Below are 17,007 nucleotides of genomic sequence, written 5' to 3'. Positions count from 1 at the left end.
GTTCTTTTCTTGTCTCCCCTTACCCATAGATGTATAATTTGGGTCTGCTGTATTCTTTCAAAGGAGGAATTGGCAGGGTGGTTGCTGTTACTTAGGATAAGTGTATAATCTCTTTGACTTTCTCTTGTTGGGCAAACTGCCCGGTGAATATCAATTTTTTTTTTAGCGCTACAAATATGGTTTTAATAGATTCGCAGATTTCAAGTTATTAAAATTCAGAGCACATCTCTCCCAGGGTGAGCAGATAATTCACAACAACCCATGAGGATGCAAAGGAGATGCCGAGAGATCAATCTGTATGTGGATAAACTGACACGCTGGTTTACTACTCCTCCTATCTCTACACCCTGCACCCCACGCCCCCATCACACACACTTTTCATATAAAAAAATGCCTCTGTCCCTGGGAGTTCAAATTAGTCATAACATCCACTTTAGGGACTGAGAAAGACTTACTGTAAATTAGCCACTCAGAAACCACATGTGACATATTTTGGTTATAATGTAACTATAAGTTGCATAACATTGTACCTATTGATTGGAGCTTGGGATCATAATGGAAAACAATTGCCATACGTTGAAAGCGACCAACCACAAGAGAGAAAAGTGTTCCTGAAGAGCCCACAAGGGGAAATCATTTTCCTTAGCATCTAAACCTCCTTATCCTCCAGATGGTATATTCTATCACACCCCTCAGGCTGCACTGTGCCCTCAAGGTGCTAAGGTATCTTAACCTCACATCACCCAGCTGTTCGACTCCCTCAGTCCTAACAGAGTACACTGAATTCTTTCTTGATTAAAACAGTACTGTCTGTCCTGAAATGGGGCAAGAGAGCAAATCAGAAGAGCATCTCACTGGACAACAAAACACCCAACTGACTGACGATGTTCTAACAGCTCTGTATTATATTCACATTAGAATCTGCCTCTCTGGTTTTCCTGTCCCTGTCCATTACCTTTTTAAAAAAATAATAATTTATTGAGGGAATTACTATATGTCAGATCCTGTGTGATGCATTTCATTTGCAAGGTGCCCTTCCATCTACGTGTCCACATGGAGAACGTGTTCTTCTCTACCATCCTTAAAGTATCAATCTTAGAAGCAGTAAGTATTTCTTTAAAAACAGGAACATCGGGAAGGAAAGAAGTCAGATACAACAAAGAAATGATTAAAATCAGTCCACCCACTTATGAGAAGAGAAGGGTGTTAAAGATCTGAATTGCAGCTTAGGGTGGACGGTAGGAAACCTTGATGTTGTTTCATCACCTCTGCATGATCCATGACAACGGTTAGCCTTATCATTTTTGGACCCTGACTCCAATAAAAACCCATAACTACAATAAAAAAACACATATAATAACTGTGCAACTCAGCTGCTCTTCTAAGAAGCTGGTTTGGGAAACAGTCTCTTCCGTCTCTAAGTACCGAAGACATGCGTACGGTTTTGATTTCACTGAGGACTACCTTTTTGTTTTTCCTTACGCTCTTCTCTAAATCTTCACTAATCTATCAGATATCACAGTTTAATAGAGGCATCAACTATACCTATTGGGGTTCCTGGGTCCATCTGGAAAAAAGTGGTGAGAGTCTACGTTTAAAGATCTGAAAGAGCCAGATCACCCCAAGGAAGAATTCTGCTAAATAACTGTTTTTCAGAAGAACAGTAAGAGTAGCTGAACAGTTAACAACTTTCCCCCATTCCACAATCAAGGATATGGTATATAATTGAGACAAGGCCTATAAATGTTCGTGCTTCCATGTGGATAAAGTGATGGAACTGTGCCCATGATAGGGAAATGCATTACCTATTCCAGATCACTCTGGTCCTAATGGGGGATTTTTCAAGTGGTATGCTGAAATTATTAGGAAAATGTCAACGTTCCTTTCTAGCAACAAAGTGGAGGTAAAAGCACCTGAACTCACCTGAGAAGCATGCTACAACGAATGAGGGATTCGGCACAGACAAGACTCCAGAGGGCTCTAGGTTTTAGAGCCACCCTGAAAACACTGCATCAGTCCCTAGAGCAGGCTCCTCCCCTGCGCTACCAAAAATCCTTCCTGTCTCACCACCTGTTCCAGCCACATCAACCAACTTCCCTGATTCGTAGCTAATTAGCATCTTGCTCTGAGTTTGCCCCGTGTGCCTCACAATTCCTGACGACCTGGAGGAGGATGCACAGGCGCAAATCAGAAGTGTGGAGAGTTAGTGCTCCCAGGGCCACACTGCTCAACCGAGAATGAGAGCAAATGGGTAAACATTTTCTCCTTTTACTTTGGGTGGAGACATATTCATGAGGTACCTCTGAAGGCCCAAGTGTGAATGAGCACCATTAACAGTAGTACTTCAGTAATTCATCTTTGTACTGGTTTCCCCAGGTCCTTCACTCCTACTCTGGGATCTACCCGATCTAAGTACCTTCACGAAAGGCACTGTCTCAGGATCTGTTTGCAGGAGGACCTAGGTTAAGTCATCTTCCCAAAGATCCTAAGATAACACAGTATCTGACTGTATCAAAATGAAGGAAGAGATAAGTGACATAATTCGCAGTAAAAGGAAAAGATAAATGTTTAGGGAAAGAAACTAGGAAAGCCCAGGAAGGCTAGATCTTTCCACCCAAAAGAATAGACAGCCCATGGAGAAGCTATACTCATCAGAAAAATTCTGAAGGGTATAACTTGTAGCCCTTTACTTTTACCACCAGGGCTTCTATTCAACAGAGACCCAGACTATACCTCGGAGCTTCTCACACACTCTGGCCATATGCGTCACTCTCAGCTAGAAAAAGGGCACGTAGCCCATACTGCCTTCTCAGCTCTTTGAAACATGCTTCCTATCAGATCTGAGAAGCAAGCTCAAGTAAGCAAGAAGAGAAGAACTGTCGGTCTACTGTTAGTCACCTCTTCAACCCAGAAGGCATCATGTCCCACCATATGCCTGACTCTGATCAGCAGAGCCCCTGATTTCAATACTGGTTTCACAAGTATTGTCCTGAAAGGCTTCCAGGAAACAGACCCAAACTCCATCAGATATATCTGCATAGTTTAACAGTGACTGAAAATCCAAGTTGCATAATCCAGGACAGAGCCAAGTGTAACAGTGAAAATGTATCCTTACACGTACTGTTGAGGTTGTCTTACGCCACATTTGCTCTCATTAAGCAAACTCTGCACAAAGCATTCATAGGTGATGGGTCTGAAATCTTTTAGTGGTTACTGATTCACAAAACCACAGAAATACTACATATTCTGCTAACAGCCAGGGGATGCTGCCACGGCATCATAATCACTGTTGAAATGGAAATGTGCGGCATTCCTACGAAGATAAGACAAAAATCTTTAAAGTAATATATCCAAAGAGCTGATTTGTCAATTTGGAAATGTTTAACATCAACATAGACCAGTAGAGAAGGAAAAAAACATCCTAACCGTTTAGGGCAAAATAAAATCACAATTAAGATTTTATGATACACATTCCTAATTGCCCTGTGCGTGGTCCTAAAAGGACCCTGTTCTAAATCCATTCTCTAAATGAGATTAAGTAGAAACAACAAGCCATCAGCCTCCATTCATAAAAATACATCAAGAGGGAATTACCTGTGACATTTTTTTCCCTGCAATTCCTTAGTTAAATTATTGGACACCACTGTCAAGTTCTGTTAAAGAATAAAAGAACGCCATGGAGTAGGTAAGCAACCTGAGAGCAAGGTCAATAAAGTGCACAGCTTTGATTTAACTTCCCATAAGCAAAGTTTTCATTTGTAGACATAAAAAAACCAACTTCATGGAGTCTGGGGGGTGGCAAACTAGGAAAGTAGGCAGGGTAAATAAGGGAAAAAAATACCAAGCAAAAGTTCTGAATCAAATACTAAATAATGACACTAACAATTTTCTTCTGCACTAGGATTCTGTTTAGCTTTTTAAAAAAGTGTTTCTGTTTTCTACTCTCTAGCTGACAAGAGTACTTTCCATTTCATACAAAAGATAACAAATGTTCCTTGCATGTGTTAGACATGGACTTATATGACTAATAGTTATAAACAAAATTCCTTTGCACATCAAAGAAAAAAAAACTTTGTTTATTCAAGAAATTCCTAATGGCTTCATTTGTAAGTAAAACTTTCTCTTTATTTGAGACCCAGTGGCACAGCAGAGTATAGCTGGAAGACAGCAGGTAGCTCTCATAATGAACTTTGCACAGTTTTGAGAAAATAATATCTAAAGGCAGTTCCTTCTTCTGGGGTCAGTAGATTAGTGGTTCAAAAAGAATAAACTATCCAGGGAACATCCTGAGATTAAAAAAAAAAAAAACCCACACAACTGGAGGGGGAAAGGAGGAACATTCTTGCTAATTAAAATTTCCAGTTCCTATGATCCTCTATATTCACAAACCCCAGTCAAGAAAGGCCTACAGGATCAGGCCTGTACTAAGAAAAAGTATACCATCATCACATTAATTGTATTATTACTTCATAATTCTAACTAGCCAGGTGTATATAGAAGAGATTAAATAACAAGATAACCTTATAAACAATGCTCATTTCATCAGTGTACCAAATAAGTTTGATTTATATCAGTGACTGTGCTTCTAATTAATTTATGCATCCACACGGTTTAATTTACAGACACCCACACTAGGGTAGGGACAGCTATTTTTTTTAATGTCTTGAACTTTGTTATGGGTTCATGTTTAGACTTCCCGATGTTGCTGTTTTAGTTTCCCCACACTTCATTTTTGAAGTGACTGTTAAAATACCTTGCATTAAAGTTGAAGCATGCAGAAAGAAAATATTTGATCAAACTCAATACCTATCTCCCTTGCCAACTTTCATATGCTTAATTTTAGTTGGTACAGCTTTACTCAAACTTACAACCAGATTTGCTCATTCCAAAGTTGTGAACTTACCTCTTCTTACAATTCCCTTTGAAGCCTTTTGGATATATAAGTTCACCTCATTACAGCATCAATCCTAAACTCCTATATTTGTTTTAATGCATTTTCTAGGGACTTGGGGGGGGGGAAGGCTGTTAATTTTTAAAAACATATCATTTCTATTAACATGGGGGGGGCTTGGATAACTTTTGTAAAGTACACTCCAGAATGCTGGTTTACAATAGCAGGTATCGCAGAAATGAGAATAATCCATAGAGGGGGGAGAATTCAATTCTTTCCAATTCTTTAACCAGAAAGATAAAAACAACATCTCTGAATCTAGACCCACTCACAATAAGCTATCAGTGGCATGATGGTAATGCCAGCACTCCATGAAAACCGTTAAAAAATAACAACCTACAGGAATATCCTGGTGTCAGGATTAGTCCAGTTTAGTCATTTTACAACTTCCACGGATGGTTTCAGTGTAGGGGTGAATCAGGCAAGCAAACAGGTTTTTACTTGTCTCTGATATAAAACTTTTATTTATATATTTGATCAATGTTTATTTGTAGGACCTTAACACAATAACAGATGTCAGCTACATTATCTGTTTTTGATTATAAACTTCTAGAGGGCAGAGACCCTGTCTATTCAGCTCACTTTTTATAGGATGCAAACACAGTACCATCCCAAAAAGGCACTTAAAGATGTTTTTTATAATAACAATGATTTCAAGGGGACTTGGTCTGCTTCCACACTCCATGAAACTCCACTGGCATGTACTGAACATTAAAGAGTAACAACTTTATATTCTTGGGTAACTCCATTCTTCAGATGTCAGAAATGGAGAATTTTTACTAACTATGTAATTTGGGGCAAGGCTTTTAAAACTTCTGGGCCTCAGTTTCCAAATCTATAAGATGAAGACATTACATTATATAACTTCAGATGATTTCCAGGTTTAAATTTCAAAACCACATGAAAAAAATATTGAGTCCTAAAGAATCTCACACACAAACTGAGGTTCTATTATCCACCCAAAGAAAAGTTTTTTCTTTCTTTTGCAGGTGGAGGTAGAGGGACTAAGTGTTCTCAATGTAAATTATATATTATGCCTAACTCCAACAAAATATTCAAACAGAACATCACCAGTTATTCTTGTAAACAAAGAAATTATGTGGATATGTATGTAATGAGATATATGTTGTAGGTATATACAAAATCCATATACATGCACACACCCCCAAACACATAATTCTCTCTACTGAAGCCAAGAATTAAAATACTTCCGTGTTTTCTCGTCTTTTCTTTCTCCCTCTATGAAGCACCTATGAAGCTATTATGACAAAGGAACTTACATAAAGTAAAAATAAGCTTCTTGTGTTAATACTGATGGTTCCCAATATGAACAGCTTAGGTTAAGCTGGTCACCTGAAATCTAGATAATATCCTCTCATAGAAACAGTGGTATTGAGACAGGATGCAAAATGCACTTCTCAGGCCATTCAACCAACATTTATTTAATCTATAATGTACCTGAAATATACAATTCAAGACACAGAATTTACAAATTTACTACTACTTAAGCAGACAGTGAGAGTAATAACAGCAGAAGAATAAAGAAGGTCCCCCAAAATGTAGGGGCATCCAGTTCACACACCATCAAAATTAAAAGGTGTAGAGTGGGGGTGGTGGACTTACGTTCATGAAACTGCTTTTTATCTGTATTTACTAAAACACCTGCAAGAGAAAACGTCAAGCAACTACTGAGTATACCATCATTTTCTTTTTTTAAATTTAACTTTTATCTTATAATGGAGTGTAGTTGATTTACAATGTTGTGTTAGTTTCAGATGTACAGCAAAGTGATTCAGTTATACCTATACATATGTCCATTCTTTTTCAGATTCTTTTCCCATATAGGTTATTACAGAATATTGGGTAGAGTTCCCTGTGCTAAACAGTAGGTCCCTGTTGATTATCTATTTTATATATAGTAGTGTGTATGTTAATCCCAAACTCCTGATTTATCCCCCGCCCACGTTTCCCCTTTGGTAACCATGAGTTTGTTTTCTATACTATCATTTTCTTATTTGTTTTGAGAAACAAATAAATGTTCTACAGAATGCAGTGATTTCTTCCAAGTAAAGAAAGAAAAACACAGGTATCTTGTTCAAAATTTCCCACGTTCACCTTGCATTCCCTATTCTTGGGGGAAGAATTGTAAAACTTTTTATTTAAAGGTGAGTAACATTTAAATAGTAGAGATGTGTGAAATTTTCAGGAGAAAGATTTATTCTTAATTTTTACCTGCTTAGCCAACAGATGCTAGTACAATTTATACATTTATATAATAACAATAATGCAGTCACATCACTATTTGCAATGTGCTAGGCACAATGCCCCCCCCCCCGCACACATCATCTCCTTCAATCCTTCCAACAATGCCAAGAAAATAGATCTGAAGAACGTGTAAGTCTTCCTACTCTATTACATGAATTAAAATGAAATCCAAAGGTCAAAACACACAAGGAGCATTATCCTAACTACTGGTTACTCTATTAGACATCAGGAAACGCAAGTGTTTTGATTTGAATGTCTTCCTTCTATGAGGAAGAAGGAAGATGGTGACTCAGAACCACGAATTTCTGGCTTTCATCGACAACAATTCCATTCAAGCGTCCAGGTAAAGGGACAATTTAGTGAGTAGTCTGCATTCCTTTTAAAAAAAGCTAATCAAGGTTCATTCACATTCCTTAAAAAAATCCACCAATGGTCATATACAAGTTTAAGTTAAAATGCAACCTAGGGCTTCCCTGGTGGCACAGTGGTTAAGAATCCGCCTGCCAATGCCAGGGACACGGGTTTGAGCCCTGGCCTGGGAAGATCTCACATACCGCGGAGCTACTGAGCCTGCGCTCTAGAGCCCACAAGCCACAACTACTGAGCCCACGTGCCACAACTACTGAAGCCCGCAGGCCTAGAGCCCGTGCTCCGCAACAAGAGAAGCCACGACAATGAGAAGTCCGCGCACCGCAACGAAGAGTAGCACCCGCTCACCGCAACTAGGGGGAGCCCGCGTGCAGCAACGAAGACCCAACACAGCCAAAAATAAAAATGAATAAATAATTTTTTTTTAAAAAGCATATTAATCTTTTAACTAGTAGCAGGAAAACTAACACTATAAATGAAAACAGAATTGCAGTTCGTTTCTTTGGAGAATGAAGAATGAGAACAGGTCGTAAAGAGAAAGGATAAAAATAAGTGAGAATAAAGGAAAAGAGAAAATGGAAAAGGAAAAGACAAAGGAGATACACAACAGGGGAGAGAGAAAGGCAATGAGGTAGCAAGGGGATGGACAGGGCAAAGTGAGATAAGACACAGCTAGCGATATGGCTTTTGTCCAAGGCTTGCCAGGGCTCTGGACCATCGCCTCCGCCTGCCAGAGGGATGACTTCTCCGACGGTTTTAAAAAATGTTTCCTGTATCTAAACAGCCTCATTTTATTTTTCAGATTCCTGTGTTTATTTTTAAATAAAAGTTCAAATTTGAAGACTCTGCTCATGGATAAAAGGAACGACTTTTATTTTAGAAATGTACTTTGGAACCTACACATCATTGCTCAGTTTAGTGCTCAAACCTCAGGGATGTCCCGACATTCCAACCTGACAGTCTTGCCTTTGTAAAGAAGTGAAGACTGCCTCTTTCCACTGTGCCTGAAAATTACACTTGAAATCAGTCTTCACTGATGATGCAAAGCCTTAAAAATACGTTCATCGGCTGGAGGAGTCATCTATCACCAAAGAGAGTTGTTTTCATTCTGAAGAAAACAACACAGATGTGCCCAAAGTGCTGGAAGCCTCAAAGGGACGTCCAAAGTTGGTCATCAGAGAGAAATCGTCCTCCAGCCTGGAGTACGTAGGCGGAGCAACAGCACCCAATACTGGCTCAAAGCCAGAATCTATGGAAAGGTCCACTGTGCATCAGTTCAGCCTGGCTTAGCAGACTACGAACCCCGTCCACCCAACCACCTTGGCCCGAAGGCTTGCTTTTTTATACCCATCCACCTACCCGTCCTCTCTGTGCTCCAATAAACCACTGGTCCTGACTATCTCTCTCAATACCTTAAGAATCCTTTTATATAAAAATTCATGGGGCTTCCCTGGTGGCGCAGTGGTTAAGAACCCGCCTGCCAATGCAGGGGACACGGGTTCGAGCCCTGGTCCAGGAAGATCCCACATGCCGCAGAGCAACTAAGCCCGTGAGCCACAACTACTGAGCCTGCGCTCTAGAGCCCCCGCTCTCGGCAACTAGAGAAAGCCCACACACAGCAACAAAGACCCAATGCAGCCAAAAATAAAACAAATAAATAAATAAATTTATTTTTAAAAAATTCATTAAATACTGTACAACTCTCAATATACTGATCCTACAAACTGTAACTCTATGAAGTGGTTCAACACTGTGTCATCACCATACAGCAAGTTGTTTCATTTACAGTATCTATTTCACTTCTACTCATGAGCTAATATAATTCAATTTTTTTTAACTGCACACAGGCTGCTAGACACATGTGCATGGCAAATGGAATCTGAACTTAGCTTAACAGCCTCATTTATTCCTGATGGTTTAAATTATTTCATCACAATTAATGACACCCCCTCAGCTTCCTGTGCAGCATGGCCAGATGTTCAGAGACCACAAAGCCACTCTCCTCTTTGACGGCTGGTGACAGGTCGTCCTCTGAAGGATGTTCCCTAGGCACTCGGGCTGGATGGCACCTCCACTGCTTAGCACCTCTCTGCCTCCCAGGCTCTAACCATGCAGAGGAAAAGGCAGGAAGGCACAAGAGACCAGCAAATGCGTTAGCGACAGCAAGTCCCAAGACACAACCCAAACCTGAAGGGACCTGGTGCCGCCACAGGAGCTCCTAACCTTGCTGTCTCGTGAAAGCACTCTTCGCCTCCACCTTCCCAGCCACTGGCATCCACTGAGGGCCTGGCCTGCTGTCAGTCCTCGGGCACCGTCGAAGGACAACAAAAGCATCAGTTTTTCCACAGGGATCCTTGTTGGTCATGGTAATTTTGTGTTGGGGGTTGTTGTTTAAACTTATTCCCTCCATCAGGATCACCGCCTTGTTTTCTAAGAGTGAACGGTTTCTTCAAGTACGATTATTTTCTCTCCTGTTCAATAAGACACTTCCCACAGAAACATGCAACATTTTGGCAACTTGTGGTAAGCAGTTGTGCCCCTTATTCTCTGTTAAGCTTTACTAGGGTATAATCTAACTGACAGACAAAAAGTAACAGACATTCCATGTATACATCTTCATGAGTTTGGCTGACCTCTTTTTCCTAGGCTTAAGTAGGATTTCTTCTTTTCAGGGGCTGTTGGCTTTTTGTTTTCGTTCTTGTTAGGTTTTGTTTGCTGTTGCTTTGTTATTTTTTTTTTAAAAGAACAGAATGAAAAAGAGACCACATTTTTCCTATTTTGAGTCTCACATGGGCAAAGCCATTTACTTTCTTAACAGTAAAAAAAAAAAAAAATTTTCCTCAGAAATTCATAAAATTATCTTACATTCACCATTTGAGTTTCACACACAAAAACATAAATTTGTATAATGACAGGTAGCTAAGAGGGTAGCTGAAATAGTAAACAGGCTAGCACTTTTACAATAAGAATCCAATACTACACTCTAATTTGGAAAACATTTCCATCAACTAGGGAACATGTGGCAGACATTTTATGGATTATTTTTTAAATGTTAAAAAAAATTAAAATGCTGATCTTATTCAGGGAGCAAGGGGCCTCTTCGTTTGCCAAAAAGTGTAATAGGAAAACTGAAAGGCCACCTGTGTCAGCCCACCCTATAGTATGAACACAAGCTATAAGAGCACTTTGGAAAATATTTGTAAACTAAGATGAGAAAAAAAAATCAGTATCAATACAGATTCCAAGCAGATGCAAAAGGCTTCCGTGCATGTCAATGATTATGTGTGTGGCCTACACAGGCTAATTTCAGATACCTTCAAAACTCACTATACGTTCTCTTTTATAAGCTATTCGGGATTAAAACTAGGACCTTATCCATAACAACTTTAACAATGGACACAAATACAAGGTAAGCTAACCAAGCCAAACGAGTTGAATTTTCTCCCTCCTGGATGGCTTTTTAGATCTTAAATGACTACTGAATTTTACCAGACATGCTACACTTACTATTTTGACAATTGTTTATTAAAACTACTTTCCTAGGAAGTCCATAGAAACCACCAGTCTAGTTTTTATCAGAATTGAGACGATCAGAGAGAAGCTGTGATGATGGTATACTTGCAGCAAGCAGACAATAGGAAACTCTTAGCATTCCCAGAGTTGCATCAAATTTTCCATGGACCGAAACTAAAATGAAATCGTTCAATTACTGAGAGGTAGATAAGTAAAATAAACAACTAATTTCATACAGTGGAGTTGGGAGAAAGTCATATGGACCTCATTGTGTTGTCTCCAAACACATTTTATCGGAGGGGAAAAAGGAGCTGAATAAACTTTAAACTCTCATGTAGGGATGTATTGCTTGTGTGTCCCTGGCAGATGTGGAAAGGAGATGAAATGGGCAAGGGAGAATCAAATATCCCATCGCTGCAGGTTTGCTGAGGGAAAGAGCACTGCAAAGATCTCACATCTGGCAATCATTTGTCAATAGCTGGAAAGAGAACGGCAGGAAACTTTCTGGCTCTTGGAGAAGATGAAAAGACAAAAACCATGTGTCACACACACACCCACACTCTCTCTCTCTTTGCAATGGTACAATGACTACTACACTTATTCTCCACCCCTCCTTTCCCCTCTAAATTTAATGATCTTCAGATATACTCGACTCCATGGTCAAAAACATGCAGTCACTTGACTTGTTAAAGCTGCAGTGTATGTACATTTTTCAAATAAACCCCAGGGCTGATGTTAGAAAATCAAAATCAGTCAAGCATAGACCGCCTGGTACTTTGGGCAGGAATCCTTGTGGTTTAGTCAATAAACAGAATCTGAATGAAAGACACCACAGTAACTAGACAGTAACGTTTTGAACAGTTCTTAACCTTAAGGGGGGCTCAGGCCGGCGGGTGCGCTAGTGACTATGGACATGGCTACCGGTCCCCTTGGATGGCTCCCTCTCCCTGTGACAGGACTGTGCTTGGCACAAGGTCATCTGCTCTTCCTAACACACACACTCAATAAAAAAGTAAACTTGTATTTGAGAGATGCTGGGAATAAATTTGGGGAGGGAACAGCCTGTTGTTGTCGTTGTTTAAAATATTACATCTATTTAACAGGGTGGGAAGGGGGAACCTCAGCTTCCGGGTGTCCGTATAGATGATAACAATATAGAAAATTAGTTAGCTTCATTATGAGTTCACAAAAATGACCAGCTTTGCCCCATTAGGTTTACCATGTAATAAAAAGTTTTCAAGACAACCCACACAAAATTAATTAACTTCTCCCAAATCACGGGAATGTAAACCTGTTCGTGGTGATCGATAGACTTCAATGGGCAGCTCTGCTTCGCCCTTATGCTGCATTTAACTAGCAGCCGCCGCCGTCCCTGTGATTCTGTAAGTGAATGCTGCAGGTTGTTTAATAACCTGGCAAATTCACAGTAGCTTGTCAAATTATTACAGGAACAGTGTCATCACTAAACAAGCCTGATCACGGTTAATTACAATGTAGACTAGACAGCAGCCACAATTGTTCATTAATTACAGGAAGCAGCTCATTTAAATTTTATGGAAATTTACATTTGCACCCCAGTATGTCTGGGGAAAAAAAAGTGATCCTTCACGCGTTCACAGAAGAAAGGAGTCTGTGGTTTATGAAACATCACAGTAAATTGTGTCTAATCGGGTACTGAAATATTGGTTCATTATTTATTCTAATTTTCTAAGCACTTTAGTGGTGAAAAATACCAAGTCAAACCCCACATCTTGAATTCCCAACCAGGAAAGGAACTGTGCTAGGCTAACTGGAACAACACACGATGAGGCACAGTGAGACTAAAACAGTCACTTTTATGATTAAAAATAAAATATTTGGGACTTTCCTGGTGGTGCAGTGGTTGAGAATCCGCCTGCCAATGCAAGGGACATAGGTTCGAGCCCCGGTGTGGGAAGATCCCACATGCCACGGAGCAACTAAGCCCGTGAGCCACAACTACTGAAGCCTGCACTGTAGAGCCCGAGAGCCACAACTACTGAGACCCGTGTGCCACAGCTCCTGAAGCCCTCACTCTGCAACAAGAGAAGCCACCGTCACGAGAAGCCCACGCACCGCAACGAAGAGTAGCCCTGGCTCACCGCAACTAGAGAAAGCCCGCGCGCAGCAACAAAGACCCAATGCAGCCAACAATAAATAAATTTATAAAAATAAATAAAACAAAATAAAATAAGATATTTAACAGCAATTTAGGGAGGTCTAAACTAGAATAACAATTTCCCATAAAATAATTATGTAAGAGGACAATTTAGGGAGCCTATGCATCAGTTAACCTCCAGAGCTAAAGAAAGTACACAGTTTCATATGTACTTCAAAAGCCACTGAAGAAAATCAAGAAAATTAAGACAGTAAATCAAAGTCTGGATTTCCAGCTACTTTTCTAAAGCAGATATATTAACACAAAAAAGACAGCAGATGCCCTTGCAAAAGTCAAGTCATGCTCAGACTTCGACAATGACAGTCATTCAAAACCAAGGATATGTTCATGAAAGAGCGTCAGGGATCTTGGGATTATTAAATGATAAAGTTGCTAAGTCACCTGAAATTTTCAGGATTAAAAGGACAGGGTTAAAAGAAAGAAGGTAAGAAGAGGAAGGGGCTCCATCGGTCCTGAGAATTCATGTCAGATAAAAATACAAAAGTAAACCACATATGGGTACTGTGTGTCTAAATGAAAATCCTTCACAGAAAAGGATATAAACAAGCCAGAGCTCCTAAATCGAGGTGTACAAGAGATTATTCTCAGAATCAAGAGGCCAAACATAAAATCCTCTCATGGTTATAATGCCTGGCCCTGGGGGAAAGTCTGAGATCCAAGAAGGAAAAGTAAACGACGCTGGCAAGTCCTATGATGAGTTCCCCGGAGTGCAGAGTTGGACTAAAAAATAAGAAATGGCTCACTTGATAGGAAAAAAGAAAAAAAAAGACCAGAATGCACATGCCATGGCAAAAATGAAAGGACTCTAAGCTACTCTTGGAACCGTTAGCTGGTGAAGAATATATTAAGTGTCAACTTTATTATGACGGACATAATATGAATATGTACCAGATATTATTCAAATGTATGGAAGCCATACTTAGAAAAGAAGAGGAGAAAAGAGAGAAAGAAATGGTTCAAGTGGGTCCCAGTTAATTCACCAATGCTTTGTAGTTGACTATCTTTTCACATATTCATCTTTTCCACTCAGTCCACCAAAGTGCTATTGCAATATGAGGAATCCAATGAAATGAGCACTTTCTTTTCTTTGCCCAGTAACTTGGTCTTCTTTGCAAGGCCCTCGCTGAACTGTCAACTCCACCATCTGTTTAGCTACCTACGACCACGGTTTCACTTCAACATGTAAATATACATTTTCTCCCTTGGTATGTCGAAGTAAAGTGCTCCATTGGTCTCTTTCAGTTTTATTTCACGCACACCCACATCTGCAAAACCCATCGCTCTTTGCTCCATAACTCAAGGTTCAAAAGCAGATTATCCAACAGCCACCCATGACAGACCATTCCAGGTGACGTGTTTGAAGAACATCACTCGTCCTACCCGAAGGGGTCAAGGATCAGACTACTCTTCACAAAAAGTCTTCCATCACTCTGCATATAGGTGTCACACACAAGCTGTGCGCTTTCTAAAACTGGGAAACGCATGATCATGTCTCATACGTGCCACACCTGCTTTTCTGCTGTATCATATAGCCATATGTCGCCCAGACAGTACCAGCTTGTGGCACCGCTGAGCTCAGGTGGCCTTCCCTAGGCCAAGAGCAGGTGTGCAAGAGATGGTGTCCCCTTCAGAGTATCGTAAAAACTGAAACCTCCTCCGACCACCACTTCTGCCATCACGCCCACTGTGAAGTCAATTTTTTAAACTATTCTCTTTTCTCATTTGGGGTGTCTAAACCAGTAAAAAAAAACAAAAAAAATGTTTTAACACTGAGCTCACTACGCTCATCCCCTAAGTCTTAAAATTTAGAAAATGACTCCAAATAGAGGCCCTAAAGAATAGTATGGGTTTGCCCACGCAAGGGGGTGCCACCCATATTGAAACTTCAGCCTCCATCTTTGCATCTTTGGCACACACATTCCATAACTATTAACAGGTACCTGGAAGTGGAGATAGGCCTTTGGCCAGGATGTCATATTTGTATTTTTAATCTGCAATACACCACACTGTTTCTAACTTCTCAAGACCACACAACGAATTCCAAGTCAATACTTTCATGAAAAATGTGCTTTGTAAATAAACTTAATATTACACCAGAGGACATATCTCCCAATCTATGAAGAAGGAAGCTACTTATCATTAAGTCCTATTTTTCTAATACAGCGCCCAGCTGAACGGCTTCCATTCTCCTGAGCTGGGAGACCACAATGCAGGAAACATGACTGGCTCCCCAGGTGTCCCCAGAGCCTAGCATCATTCTTAGCACTTGATAATGATGATCTGAAAAAATGAGAGCTAAGATTTCCTGAGTGCCTGTTATGTGCCAGGTCCTGTGCTAACTGTTTGGCATGTGTTATAACATTTAATCCTCATTCACCTAGTGTGGGAAATCTCCAGTTCATAGATGAGAAAGCTAAAGCCCAGTTAGGTTGAGGGACTTGCCAAAGATCTCATAGCAACTGTGTCAACCTAGGTAGCCAGCCTTCAGAAACCACGTTCTTATTCACTAAGTCTTGATTTCTTGAGTGAGTAAATGAATGATCTCTAGTTACATACAACTTATCCTGAAAAGGACTTCTGGCTGCACAGATGCTACACCGGGCCCTCTGTTATACCTGTCTCAGCAGTTGCCTGTCTCCTGATGGCATCTGATGTATCTGCACGGCCTTCAGAGACCACTGTTACTGTCACACCACCCCCAACTGATAAAACAGTAAGACTCCAACCTGGACTTCCAGCCTCTGGTCTGGCTCCTCCAGGTTTGGGCAGAAGTCTGCACCCAGCACTCTGCCAGCACATGCCACTGGAACCTGGGGGAATACGGCCAAGTTAGATGCTGGCTGTGGAGGCTGCTGCAAACTGCACACAAACACACTTGACCCAGGCAGAAGCAGGGACATCCCAACTGCAGTTCTGAAACAGAACGGCTTCCATCACGGCTTCACAGGTTTTTGACACTCAGTAGGTCAAATATGTTGTAAATATCACACACCCACGTTTATTAACTACCAAAAGGTAAATTCTAAAAAGAAAAAATCCACATAAATTTTATTGCCCCTTGTATCCACAGCCAAAGCAGGCACTTAATATCTGTGGACTGTAGAAGGAGGAGGAGAGAAGGAGGAAAGTCAAAAGGAAGGAAGGGAGGAAATGAGGGAAGGGAAAAAGAAACAGAATCTCTGCTTGAAATTGGTGACTTTTTTTTCTCTTTTCATTTTCTTAAGTGGGAGTTAAGAAAACTGCATTCTGTAATGTCTAAAGTTCCTTTGCACACTTAAAATACCAGTTCACATTTTTTTTTTCTATTCCTGGCATGGGCTAGTATTTATCAACATGTATTATTTACTTACTGTATTTGAGCTACATTTAAGAGGTTCATTTTACGTCTGCTCTAACACTAAAAATAACAAGAAAGCTATGACTTAGTAAATGTTTCTCTGTATCTAGAATCCTACAACGAAAGCTGCTAAGATTCCCTTTCAAAACTAAGCTACCTATTACAATTAGTTGCTCTCATCCTGAAATATTACCTACTTATTAGTCACATGCGTACTTCATTTAAAAATTTTTAAGATAAAGAGAATTTAGATTCCATTGAAACCTGTTTTCTGCTTTTTAAATTCTTCTCTAAATCTCTACTCAGTATTTCCAAACACATACTACCTTCATTAATCATACAACTATCTATGTGTATCAGAATCTCAATCCATCA

The 17,007-nt window shown here is 40.1% G+C and overlaps 1 protein-coding gene across 18 annotated transcripts in view; it reads right to left on the bottom strand.

The window, feature by feature from the left end:
* The window catches only part of BNC2 (basonuclin zinc finger protein 2), a 425,725-nt gene that overhangs the window by 236,290 nt on the left and 172,428 nt on the right, over positions 1–17,007 (bottom strand). For 12 of the 18 annotated variants that reach the window (XM_079927977.1, XM_079927978.1, XM_079927971.1 and 9 more), the window contains exon 3: positions 16,022–16,105. The exons of the other annotated variants lie outside the window; for them this stretch is intronic. In XM_079927977.1, coding sequence (XP_079784103.1) covers positions 16,022–16,105 — 84 coding nt within the window. The remainder of the gene's footprint in view (positions 1–16,021; positions 16,106–17,007) is intronic. 18 annotated transcript variants of the gene reach the window in all.

This window comes from Stenella coeruleoalba (assembly GCF_951394435.1).
Source record: "Stenella coeruleoalba genome assembly, chromosome: 7".
In the NCBI taxonomy this organism is placed as follows: domain Eukaryota; kingdom Metazoa; phylum Chordata; class Mammalia; order Artiodactyla; family Delphinidae; genus Stenella; species Stenella coeruleoalba.
Note: the sequence above shows the minus strand (reverse complement) of the source record. Positions and strands in the feature narration are given on the sequence as shown.